Raw genomic sequence first — 14197 nt, forward strand, 5'->3', positions numbered from 1 at the left:
GTCCAAAATAAACCCTTAGGTTTATGGTTAACTGATTTTCAACAAAAGTTTCAAGACAGTCAATGGAGAAAGAAAACAAATGGTGCTGGAACAACTCGATATCCACATACAAAAGAATGAACTTGGATTCCTACCTCACAGCATACACAAAAATTAAGATTGATTGTGAGCCTGAATGTGAGCTAAAACTATAAAACACCTAGAAGAAAACAGGAAAAATCTTTGTGACATTGAGCTGGGCAATAACTTCTTAGACACAAAGCCAAAAGCACAAGCAACAACAAAAATTGATAAGACGGGCTTCATCAAAATTCAATTCTTGTGCACTTCGAAAGACATAGTCAAGAAAGTGAAAAGAACACCTGCAGACCTGGAGACCACATTTTCAAATCATATATCCAGTAAAGGACTTGTAACCAGAACACATAATGAACTCTTGCAACACAGTAATAAGAAAACAAAGAATAAGCAAAGGATTTGAATAGAAATTTCTCCAAATATATATATGAATGGCCAATAAGCTTATGAAAAGATGTGCAATATCATGAGTCATTAAGGAAAGGCAAATGAAAATCACAATGAGGCCAGCCTTGGTGGCTCGCACCTGTAATCCCAACACTTTGGGAGGCCAAGGTGAGAGGATTGCTTGAGCCCAGAAGTTCAAGACCAGCCTGGGCAACGTAGTGAGACCCTGTCTCTACCAAAAATTAAAAAAAAAAATTAGCCAGGCATGGTGATGTGCACCTGTTAGTTCCAGCTACTTGGGAGGCTGAGGCAGGGGGATTACCTGAGCCTGGAAGGTCGAGGCTGCAGTAAGCTGTGATCATGCCACTGCACTCCAACCTGGGCAACAGAGTGAGACCCTGTCTTAAAAAACAAAAAATTAAAAACCACAAAAATTATGACTTTTTACCTGCTAGAATTGCTGTAATGAAAAAGACAATAACAAGTATTGATGTGGATGTTGAGAAATTGGAACCCTCATATATTGCTGGTTATAAATGTTACATTTACTTTGAAAAACTGTGTAGCAATTTCTTAAAACGTTAAACATGGAGTTATCACATGGCTCAGCAATTATACTCCTACGTATCTACCCAAGATAAATAAAAACACGTTCACACATAAACTTGTACATGAATGTTCATAACAGTATTATTCGTAATAGTCTCAAAATGAAAACAACCCAATTGTCCATCAAATGATGAATGGATAAGTAAAATGCAGTATATCCATACCATAGATTATGATTTGGTCATAAGAAATAGAATACTGATATATACTACAACATGGTTGAACCTCAAAAACGTGGAGTAAAAGAAGCTGGACACAAAATATTACCTATTTTATTATTCCATTTATATTAAATGTCCAGAGTGGGCAAATCTATAGAGATAGAAGGTAGATTAGTGGTTGCCTGGAGTTGGGGGTGGAAATGAACTGTGAATGCAAATGGAACAAGGTTTGATTTTGAAGTGATAGAAGTATTCTAAAATTAGGTTTTGGTGATGGTCACACAGCGTTGTAAATATACGAAAAATCATTGAAGTGTACACTTAAAATTGATGAATTTTGTGTTGTGTAAATTATATCTCAATAAAGTTGTTTAAAAACTACTTGAAGCAAATTTGATAAAATATTAAGGTTTCAGTTCTGGCTGGTTGGAATGCAGGTTTTTGTTTCTCAAAACAAAAACTCGGACACCACAAATTTGGGCCCCAATATCAAAGGAGATAAACATATAAATGTAGAGTCTTTTCATTATAGTCTTATCTTCAACTACTGACAGGTGCCCCCATCTTCAAAGGAAATGAATAGGTTCCTGTAGGAGCACTCTCAGTGATGCCTACCAGTCATACATAGCAAACGCAACTCTTCAGTGCCTGACTCAAATACAAGCCAAGAATAACTAGACATACGAGGAAAACGTTTAACATGAAAGACAGAAACAAAGACATTGTGGAAGGGCAAACTCAGAGGAAACAGACACAATGTAGAGAGCAAATAAAACTTAAAAATTCTTATAATACTTAGAGAAGAGAAAATCTGCAGCCATGGAAAATTTCAGAAATACATGATGAAAGGAATATTCAGAGAACAAAAAAAATTCCTGGAAATTAAAAATAATTGCCAGAAGGTGTGGAAAATAGTAACAAAAGAAAAAGCATTAGGAAATGGAGAGTAAAGAAAATTAGAGGATCAATCAAGAGGTTGCTGTCTAACAGTATTTGCTGTCTAATGGTATTTCCAGAGAAGGAGAAAACTGAAAATATAGAAAGGAATGCCAAAGGAATAATGTGAGGCAATTTCACAGCAAGGAACAACATGAGTTTCTATATTGAAAATTCTAGCACAATGATTGACAAAGAAGACTTACCAATTATATCTTAATGAAATCTCAGAAAACAAGGAACAGAAGAATATGCTAATACTGTTTAGAGAGTAAAGACAGATTACAAAAAGGAACAGAAAACAGGTTTTGGATTTTTGGAAGGTAGAATTCAGCAGAACAATGTCTTGAAAATCCTGAAAGAAAAGCATGAGGATAGAACAAAGACATTTTCAGACTCAGACATGCATACTTTGGGAGAGAGTTGTGATATTTGTGGCCATCAAATAACTTTAAAATTCCCTTTTTATTTTTCGGTAAACCTCCAACTTTATGACCCCTGCCTCATCAAGGTCAAAGCCGGAACTCAATTATCCAGCACCTATTGCAGTGAAGACATAGAGATATGACCTAGACTCTTCCAATCAGACATTCCCATGGAGGACTATAATGTAAAGAAATATGAGGAAGTAGATTTCATGAAGGATCTGTTCCTGGAGAAGGGTAGTGAGAGACAGTGACCTTTCAGAGGCAGCAGTAGCTTAGACTCTAATTGGAAATGTCCCTTGCCCAGAGTCTTTGGTGTCTTTGACCAGAGGATGTATAGGAATATCTAACTATTGTTTGTTGGGTAATCTGGATATTGTTCCTGGATACACAGGCTCCAATCCCTAGTCTCTGGTCCTGCTGAAGATTCTGTGAGCTACTTAATAATCTCTAATGAAGCTTCTAAGGATGCTTCTGGTAGACATGCTTTACCAACACAAGGGAGTAAACCAGGAAGGAGACTTGAGATGGGGGGAATCAGGATCTAACATAATAGAGAGGGAAAGGGAACCCCCAGGATTACAATGACTAGAAACCTCAAGATGCACGTCATGCAACAACCTGAAGACTCATCAGTCTAGATTTAAGTAAGCATCTGAGGGCTCCAGTAAGAATATTTCTGAGAAAAGAAATCTGATTCAGTACCAGATGTGTTTTATGCATTTAGAAGAGATTTACCTTTCTGGAAATGAATCTGGGAATGAATTAATATAAAGTGTAAAGCCAAGCAAATGAAAGAATGAGACAATTATTAACTGCAGAATAAAGAAAAATTTATACATGTATATAGAATTCACTTTAAGCCAAAGGGGATTTTTTTAAAAAGCTAAAAAAGTTATTGAGTAGTTTACAGAATCTCTGGGAGAGTCCATGTAAGTCCAAACTTACATGCTACTCAAGACATGTATTTAAAATGTATTGACAGTCCAAAGAAGCATATATTAGATAATTCCTTAAAACTCAATGGAGTGGTGTGTCCTTGTAGATGGATTCAGCAGGAAGACTTCTGGCTCCTGCCTCTCTCTGCTGCCAGATACCACTGTTACTGCTGCAGTATCCATGCAACAGATGAAAATAAAGATGATTTGAATGAGGTTAATAATCCCATGTTCAATTTATTATATGTCAGAATGAAATAATAATGCTGCACTTAAGATGCTGGATTTAAAGGCCAAGTCCCAAACTTTGGGTTTTATGTCACAGTTTATGCTGTCCATGCCTGATACTTGCTGCCGTGTGTCTTTCTCCTTTATATCCACACTCCTCTAGATGTTCATAAAAAGAAGTCCACACCAAATATTGGCATTTGTAGGCACAAAAGGTACAGGAAAAGTTGCCCTTTAACCTTCTTTCTCTCTCTCTCTCTCTTTCTTTTTTCTTTCTTTTTTTTTTTTTTTTGACAGAGTTTCACTCTTCTTGCCCAGGCTGGAGTGCAGTGGCGTGATCTCAGCTCACTGCAACCTCCGCCAGGTTGAACCTCCCAGGTTCAAGTGATTCTTCTGCCTCAGCCTCCCAAGTAGCTGGGATTACAGGCCACCACCACGTCCAGCTAATTTTTGTATTTTAAGTAGAGACAGGGTTTCACCATGTTGGCCAGACTGGTCTTGAACTCCTCACCTCAGGTGTCCCACCCGCCTCGGCCTCCCAAAGTGCTGGGATTACAGGCGTGAGCCACCATGCCCAGCCTTACCTTCCTTTTCTCATGCAGCTTATCAGGAAAGGTCTGTCAAAGCTTTTGGGTCAGAGACATGCAGATATTTTGGAGAGAGAAGCAAGCACATCTCATGGAAGAGACTTATTCCCTTAAGGCAAGTGCCCATTAGAGATGAAAGCTGCTTGTCAAGTAAGACACATTCTGGAGAGCTGCCACCTCAACAGCTTGTATTAAGCACCAAATAAATGTAGCACTCATGGAGTATAGAAGATAGAATTCTCACCAAGGTCTGAGGTTGGTATAGAAGGAACCCTGATGTAGGAGAGCCTCAGATTGGTCTGGAAGGCAGAGTTTATAACTTAGAAAAGAGAAGGAAGAGATAAGTGAAGCAAGGGAAGAAAAGCATAGAGTCAAGGACAGTGATTAGGACCATTTGACTGGAACTACGTTTGTATAAGAAAATTGAGAGAGAAATTTGGGAAACAAGAAGCAATAAAGATGTGGTTTAAACACAATCATTTACTTTGTTCCCTTTCCAAACCTCACTAAAGTGACAGTAACAGGATTTTTGTTTTAAGAAATGAACTTACAAAGACAGAAAATGGTAAAGGAAAACAGGTAGTGGCCAGTTTTGGAAATTGGAAAGCAGATGGACAAGTGTAAACTGATTTATCAAACACTGGAAAGTTGAGTCCTAAATTGGCAATGAGGAAAGCCAAGAAGCAACACAATTGTCTCTACAGAACCCAAAAGGCTTAGGATGTCATGGCATTAGGTACCTCTGGGAGTGACAGTTAAAATGAGGCTAAGGAGAATTTGTTGAAATCTGTCTAACAAAACAGAGCCCTAGGTTCCCACCCTCCTCTAAGCAGCTGGATAAACTGTCCCTCTTACACCCTGGCAGAAGATTGAGCTTCATTTTTTCTAGAGTGGGGAAAAAGGTGGCCTCTGGACTGGGAATTTCCAGATACTTTTGAGAGTGTGGTTGTCATAGGGAAAATAAGTTGATAAAGTGAACTGTACAAGTAGGGTACTTTTAGAAATGTGTAGCCTCTTTTGCCATTTGGGAGGGAAGTCAGACCTGTACTCTCCAGGAGAAAGACTGAAGCATCTTTTGCATTGAATATGACCAGCTCTAGAAATATCAGTGTTAGGAGTTCACCTAGGAAACAGCCCAGTTAGAATATCATGCAGGGAAGCATAATCACTAAAACAATTCATGTACCCTGAGCTTCTAATCTGCCTTTTTTGTGCTGTACTTTTATATATAAGGCAATTACTAAAGGCTACCAGACATGTGAGGAAAGCCTTAAATATGAAAGAGACCAAAGCAAAAAAAAAAGAAAGATAAAAAGGACAAAAGGCAATTTCAAAGAAACAGACCATGCAGGGAGAAAAACAAAACAGAATTTCAAAAACCATTGAGATTTTAGTATTTCTAGAGAGATAAAAGAAGAAATGCTCCCATGAAGCAAGAATAAGACAATAAGAAAGAAAAGCAATGTACATACATGCAGGAACTCTCAGGTAACAGAAATGATCACTGGAAATTAAAAATTTGATTGGAGAAATGAAAAAGACAAAGAGAAAGGAAGTTTAGAGATAAAGATGAAGAAATTTTTTAGAAGATAAAATGTAGTGATAAAGGAATAGAAAATTTGGGGGAGGGGAAAACAGGTAAACATTAGAGGTCTAATCCATGAAAGGTCCAATATCTAAATAAGAGGAGTTAATACACAGACGAAAAGGAGTAGAGGAAATCAAAGAACTAAAAAAAAAAAAAAATCCTAAAATTAACTTCATTTTTGAGATGGATAAAATGTAAGAATATGGGTTCAAAAAAAGCTTCTATAAACGTTGATAGAGAGACAAACAACCTAAAATAAACAACACACATAATGAACAGGTCATCTGTAAAGAACCAAGAATCATATTCATATCCTCTTCATACTCATGCTCACACCAATACCCACACAATAATTTCAAAAGTTAATAACCCCCCCTCTCCGAAATACAGAATTAAAAGTATAATTAAAATCAGAATTAAAGGTACAATTAGCATATACAAAGGAAAAAACTATAGGATAATATTTATCTCCATCTAGATGAAGAAGTATTGTAACTTTCTAAACATGAAAAGCATGAAAAATATTACAAAGGAAAATAAAATATTGTAAGTCAAAAACATTTTTGTTAAATAAATTTAAAGAAATACAAGTTAAATGACAAACTGGCAAAAAAACTATTAACATATCTAACAAAAGGGTTTAATATGTAAAATATTCATGTAATTAATATGTAAAATGTTTATATAAGTAGGTAAGAAAACACCCTGGGACCCTATTAGAAAAAAACAGGCAAAGGATATGAACCAATACATAAGATGAAATCCAAGAGACTAATATTTATGAAAAAAATCAAAATCAACCTTAGTGGTTGTCCAAGAAATGTAAATTAAAACTTGATCTAACTTTTTAACTTACCAAAATTAGTAAAATATATATTTTTTCAAAGTAAATTTGATCAGTGTTCAGGATGTAAAATATATTTTTTCTTTAAAGTTTTGGCAACGTGTATTAAAGATCTTAAAATATTTAAATTCTATAACTTATAAATTTCATTTATAAGTATCTAATCTAAGAAATTTCATTCATTCAACCAATATTTTACGGGATGTACTATTTTAGATACTGAAATACGGACTACATATTTAAGTAAAAGTGATTAGTAATAATCGTGCAAAAGTAAAAACAAAATAGCTGTCCAATAATACAGGATAAGTTTAATCACTTGTCTACACAGAGTAGAATTTTTTCAGTTATCAAATATATTATGCTTATAAATTATTTTAAATAAGTAGTAGATTTTCTAACTGAGAAAAAAATTTGATTAAGCATAGCATTTAGATATTGACTGTCAGAAGAAACAAGGGCTGATGTCTGAGGCATTTTGTTAACAATCCCCCACTTGAAGTAATAGATTTGAAATACATATGCAGCAAGAAACACGAACAGTTTGGGCAAGGGCTGCAGTGAAAGGGACTGTTAAACTTACTCAGCTTCACTTCTTAACTTGCCCAGTTTAACACCCCCCAACACACACACACAGCAAGAAGCTTAGGAGGCATTATTTCTAAAAGACCCGAAGAAAGACTTTCTAATTTCCAGAAATCCATTAATTTTAAGGGATCAAGTATTATTTTTAAATTATTCTGATAAGAAGAAAATACTTTTTCTTTGGTTGTCAGAACTGTCAAGTTTTCTTAGATGACGAATTCTGCCTTATTGTGATTACTGTGGGTAAGGGTAAAATGGAAGAGTATCAAGTGACAGTGTAATTATTCTCTACTGGTAGCTATGGTTCCAGTTGAAAGAAGCAAGTAGTCTCACAACAAAAGCAACCATTGAAGACTCATAGAGAAGTGACACATTTGGCTAGAACACTGAAGGATCACTCCATCATTGTACCTGGCAAATTCTAAGCAGTTTTTTTTTTTTTTTTTGGAGCGCAGTCACACTTACAAATTGTAGTATTTTCTTTTGATATGCAACATCTGAAGACTATATGTATAAGGAGACATTGCATCATTCTTCCTAGAATCCTTAGAAATGTAGAAAAGAAGTAACGCAGTTTATAAAACAGATGCAAAGTGCTCAACCCAAAGCTTATTTTACTTGTATATTCAAAAAAATATATAGGTTTGTGTGATTTTCATAGTCAGCATTTTGTTACTTCTTGAGGGAAAGACCCTCAGCATGATATTTAAGTTTCTGATATTTAATTATCCTTCTAAATTGTCTCACTTTTCTCTTTTCTTTTCTTTAGAGCAAGTTTTCTAATAGAAAGAATGAAATATTTTATTTTATATTCCAAAAATATAAAGAATTTATAATAAAATCATTGTAGAATAATTTTTAAGATTAAAAAATTGGGATGAGATTGGGAGACTATCATATGATACAGGTAATCTTGTCACTTGTACATCCTCAGTGTCTCGCTTGAGTGGTGACAGCTTTAAGTAGGAGAGGAAGACAAGCTGGATTCTTGGGTTCTTCTATAAGGAAGATAAAGAGAGCACACCCTGGGGTGTCTAGATGTCCTTGGGGCCTCATGGAAGACTATCATTGGATCCTCTGACAGGCACTGACCATATGTCTGGGAAAAGGGAGATGTAATAGTCAGTGGTGACTACGATAACACATTATTGCCCTTGATAGAAATAAAAGACATATAAAGGAGTAACTTAGTTTCAGGAGAAAGATCATCAATTTGTATTAAACCAGTTGACTTTCAGGGGCTCACTGGGCCATCTAAGTTGGAGAAGGAGAGCAGAAGCTTAGGAGAGAGTCAGTTATTGGAGAAAGTTATGACAATAAATAACATGTTTAAAGGGAAACAGCATGGTACTAACAGAAACCCTGAATATAAATAGGAAATTTTAAGAGAGAAAGAAAGTTAAGAGGGATAAAAATTGAACTTTGAGATGTCTGCATGTGTGTGGTAGAAGAGGAGGTAGAACCCAGAAGAAAGAAAAGAACCAGTGTTAAAAGAAGTATCAGTGCCCTGGAGGTTGTAGGAGTTTTAGGAGGAAGGGGGAGGTGTTCCGTGAACCAGTGATGTTCTGTGAACCAGATGTTCACAGAACCACTGGTTCTGTGAATCAGTGAAGTGTAACCCCTGGAGCAGAATTTGGGAGGCAGTTTGATGATTTATGGAGAACAATGTCAGTAGAAAGGTGGGGGCAGGACCTGGGGTTGGGTGGGGGAGAGAGAGAGAGGAGCCTGAGAGGAGGGAGAGAGGGAGTAAGGACAGTAGCTTAAATTAGGAAAGAGATTGATGACTGATGATTTAATAAAGAGAAAAATAACTGATTATTTAATTCAACATAGTCCTGGACCAAGTGGTAAATGTTGATTTAAGGAGTTCAAATGGAGAAATTAGCCCTAGAAAGCAGTGTTTTCTCCTGAGAGGACGGAGAACAGTGAGAAACATGGGGTGTAATCAATAGGTGACAGAGGGAAGTGTGTGCCAACTCATTTAATTATTTAATAAAAATGTTTTGGGTGCCTACAATATATAAGAAAACCAATATTCTTGGAAAACACAATAGTGAACAAGACACAGATCATGTTCTCAATACTTTTATATGGAAGATAAGTCAAGGATAGACATAATTGTAGAGACTGAAAACACAAGCTATTGAGTTAGTTATAAATTTCTCTATACCTTGGTTTCTTCCTTCATAAAATGGGGATAATGATAGTACCAACTTCATAGATTAGTTGTGAGTTTTGAATAGAATACTATAAAGTGCTTAATAAGGGGTCTGTCTAAATGAAGTGCTAAATAAAAGTGACACTGTTCACATTATATAAGGTAGAAGTGATAAGTGGCAAGAGAACTACAGGATATGAAAGAAGATGTGCTGTTTTGTTGGGACAGTAAAGGAAGATGAACAGTCAAGTTCATCTACTTGGGAAGGAGTGGAACTTAAGAACTGACAAAGAAGGGAAAGTTTGGGAGAGAGAATGTGGGAGGGGAGAAACAGTTTGAAGTTGAATAATAGCATAAAGTCAAAACTCAGGAAGATGTCAAGACATCAGTAAAATAGGCACTCAGTTAAAAACTGCCCCTAGTTTAAAAAATCTGTTTCGAGCATCCCAATCTTTTTTGAGCTTCCCTTTCCTAGTGTCCTAACAGGACTATTTGACCAAATAGAGAAATCTAGCCCACGAACCTCCCTCAAGTTCTTATTTCCTTTTTTATCCAGGATAGATATAATGGTTCATTCTCCATTCAACCCATCAACAACCTTATCCCTTTCTCACTGAGGTATACTTGCCTGGAAAAATCCTAACCCTGATGGAACCTTACTATCTGCTTTCTTCATCTCTTTTGAATGGCCCTTCTCTATGGGGAAAATTCCTGTCATGCTAGATTGGTCCATGTAGGGCTGATACCAGTTGTGCGAGGGATAGGGGACACATACTGCAAAGTCACACAGTATGAGTTAAGGAAACACATCATCTTTATTCTTTGTTAGTTCCGTACCTTTCCTCTTTCTTTCCCTTAACTCTAATTTGCTGCCTTTATCACTTGAATGTATAGTTTATTTTCAGTCGTTCTTTTTTTTCCTTTTAATACAATGAAATATGCCTCTTAGTTGTCTTTAACGCTTTTCCTCCTAAACCCTATTTTTAAATGAACATACAGAAATTTGTGAAAATCATCATACCTTGATGAATTAACACAATGAGTTATTCTGATGGGTATGAAACTAGCACCCAGGTTCTGAACAGATTAACTTTACTCAAGAGATCCCCTCAAGCCCCCCTACACAACAACCCCTCTTTTCCCAAGGTAGCCACTACTCTGACTTCAAACATAGATTACTACACTTGATCTTAGCCAAGAGGCCAAGAAGCAATTCAAACATAGATTACTTTGCCTCCTTTTCATCTTTATATAAATGCAATTGTGTAATAGGTATTCTTTTGAGTCTTGATAATGTTACTCAATATTGATCTTTATAAAACTGCATTTTCATGTGGCTTTGGTTTATCTTCATTGCTATATGGTATTCTGTTGTGTGAATATACTGCAGTGTACTTATTTATTCTATTGCTGATGGACATTTGGGTTGTTTAAGTGTTTGGCTACCAGAAACAATGTTGTTATGAACATTACTGGATGTGACTTTCAGCTCACAACCATACACATTTCCTAGGCATGTGGAACAGTTGGATCACAGAACATATGTATGTTCAGTTTTAGAAGAAACTGTCCAAATAGTTTTCCAAAGTGATTATAGTGCTTCATATTCTCTGTAGTAGGGTATGAAAATTCCCACTGTTCCACATCCACACCTCCACTTGAATTATCAATCTTATAAAATTTTAGCCTCTCTTTGTAATATTAGTATTCTATTCTGGTATTTAATTTCTGGATGCCTAATACTTTTTTCCAAATATTAATTTTTATTCTCTGTGTATTCTTTCTTTTAGATTTTGTTCTAAACACTGAGGACATTCTCTGCTACATTTGGGTCGTACCCCCAGGTCTGAGTAATTCAATAGACTTAAGAAGACAGAGCCCAGCAGCAACCGAAACATAACAGAGTTGCAGGGTCAGCTAACATCAATGCCTGGGCAAAGCTGCTGCCCAGAGTGGAATCTCACTAGTGAATAAACAAGCCCAAGAAAGATTATCATCTCATTTGCAGAAAAAAAAAAGTACGCTGGTAGATCCTGCTACCTCATAGATAACACCAGTCAATTTTTTTTTAAAGTAGCATTTTCCTACATTGTCAACTATCTAGAACATACCTAAACACTAAGAGTTTACTGCTTATTAAATGGAAACTATGAAGTCTAAGGCCAACTGTGCCCAGAATCCAAATTGTAACATAATGATATTTCATCCAACCAAAGAAGAGTTTAATGATTTTGATAAATATATTGCTTACATGGAATCCCAAGGTGCACACAGAGCTGGCTTGGCTAAGATAATTCCACCCAAAGAATGGAAAGCCAGAGAGACCTATGATAATATCAGTGAAATCTTAATAGCCACTCCCCTCCAGCAGGTGGCCTCTGGGCGGGCAGGGGTGTTTACTCAATACCATAAAAAAAAGAAAGCCATGACCGTGGGGGAGTATCGCCATTTGGCAAACAGTAAAAAATATCAGACTCCACCACACCAGAATTTCGAAGATTTGGAGCGAAAATACTGGAAGAACCGCATCTATAATTCACCGATTTATGGTGCTGACATCAGTGGCTCCTTGTTTGATGAAAACACTAAACAATGGAATCTTGGGCACCTGGGAACAATTCAGGACCTGCTGGAAAAGGAATGTGGGGTTGTCATAGAAGGCGTCAATACACCCTACTTGTACTTTGGCATGTGGAAAACCACGTTTGCTTGGCATACAGAGGACATGGACCTTTACAGCATCAACTACCTGCACCTTGGGGAGCCCAAAACTTGGTATGTGGTGCCCCCAGAACATGGCCAGCGCCTGGAACGCCTGGCCAGGGAGCTCTTCCCAGGCAGTTCCCGGGGTTGTGGGGCCTTCCTGCGGCACAAGGTGGCCCTCATCTCGCCTACAGTTCTCAAGGAAAATGGGATTCCCTTCAATCGCATAACTCAGGAGGCTGGAGAGTTCATGGTGACCTTTCCCTATGGCTACCATGCTGGCTTCAACCATGGTTTCAACTGCGCAGAGGCCATCAATTTTGCCACTCCACGATGGATTGATTATGGCAAAATGGCCTCCCAGTGTAGCTGTGGGGAGGCAAGGGTGACCTTTTCCATGGATGCCTTCGTGCGCATCCTGCAACCTGAACGCTATGACCTGTGGAAACGTGGGCAAGACCGGGCAGTTGTGGACCACATGGAGCCCAGAGTACCAGCCAGCCAAGAGCTGAGCACCCAGAAGGAAGTCCAGTTACCCAGGAGAGCAGCGCTGGGCCTGAGACAACTCCCTTCCCACTGGGCCCGGCATTCCCCTTGGCCTATGGCTGCCCGCAGTGGGACACGGTGCCACACCCTTGTGTGCTCTTCACTCCCACGCCGATCTGCAGTTAGTGGCACTGCTACGCAGCCCCGGGCTGCTGCTGTCCACAGCTCTAAGAAGCCCAGCTCAACTCCATCATCCACCCCTGGTCCATCTGCACAGATTATCCACCCGTCAAATGTTAGACGTGGTCGTGGTCGCCCTCCTCAGAAACTGAGAGCTCAGGAGCTGACCCTCCAGACTCCAGCCAAGAGGCCCCTCTTGGCGGGCACAACATGCACAGCTTCGGGCCCAGAACCTGAGCCCCTACCTGAGAATGGGGCTTTGATGGACAAGCCTGTACCACTGAGCCCAGGGCTCCAGCAGCCTGTCAAGGCTTCTGGGTGCAGCTGGGCCCCTGTGCCCTAAGTCCACGGGCTGTCTTTATATCCCACTGCTCTGCTGTGTGACAGTTTGATGAAACTGGTTACATTTACATCCCAAAACTTTGGTTGAGTTTGCAGGACTCTGGGCATGCATGAAAGAGCCCCCCTGGTGATGCCCTTGGATGCTGCCAAGTCCATGGTAGTTTTCAATTTTGCCATACTTTTGTTCTTCCTACCGGACCCTGGAATGTCTTTGGATATTGCTAAAATCTATTTCTGCAGCTGAGGTTTTATCCACTGGACACATTTGTGTGTGAGAACTAGGTCTTGTTGAGGTTAGCATAACCTGGTATATGCAACTACCATCCTCTGGGCCAACTGTGGAAGCTGCTGCACTTGTGAAGAATCCTGAGCTTTGATTCCTCTTCAGTCTACCCATTTCTCTCTTCCCCTCCCTCACCCCCTTTTTCTTATAAAACTAGGTTCTTTATACTGATAAGGTCAGTAGAGTTCCAGAATAAAAGATATGACTTTTCTGAGTTATTTATGTACTTAAAATGTTGTCACAGTATTTGTTCCCAAATATATTAAAGGTAACCAAAATGTTAAAATCTGATTTTATTTCAAATATTGTGTTTTCAGCCTGTGTGTGTATGTGTGTGTGTGTGTAGATTATTCTTTATGTACTTCATAATTATTTGAAAACATTTATGGCATTGTGTGGTGGTGAATGAGCTCAGGGGATGGTTGTCGCATTGTGGCTGTCTGGCTGGGTAGGGGGGCTGGGTTGCAGTCATGCTTCGAGGATGGTGGATTTGTCTGTCCTTGCATTGCTGTAAAGAAATACCTGAAACTGGGTAATTTATAAATAAAACAGGTTTAATTGCCTTACAGTTTCACAGGCTATATGAGAAGCATGATGCCGGCATCTGCTCAGCTTCTGGGGAAGCCTCAGGAAACTTAGAATCATGGCAGAAGGCGGCCAGGCGTGGTGGCTCAGGCCT

At 38.3% G+C, this 14197-nt stretch overlaps 1 protein-coding gene across 1 annotated transcript in view; it reads left to right on the top strand.

Annotated features, from left to right (window-relative positions):
* Positions 1-13809, top strand: part of KDM4D (lysine demethylase 4D) — a 25984-nt gene extending 12175 nt beyond the window's left edge. The window contains exon 3 of the mRNA XM_522154.7: positions 11315-13809. Within this exon, the coding sequence (XP_522154.1) occupies positions 11665-13236 (1572 nt within the window). The 5' untranslated portion in view covers positions 11315-11664 and the 3' untranslated portion in view covers positions 13237-13809. The remainder of the gene's footprint in view (positions 1-11314) is intronic.
* The last annotated feature ends 388 nt before the right edge of the window (positions 13810-14197 follow it).

The sequence above is a fragment of the Pan troglodytes genome, chromosome 9 (genome assembly GCF_028858775.2).
Source record: "Pan troglodytes isolate AG18354 chromosome 9, NHGRI_mPanTro3-v2.0_pri, whole genome shotgun sequence".
Lineage (NCBI taxonomy): Eukaryota > Metazoa > Chordata > Mammalia > Primates > Hominidae > Pan > Pan troglodytes.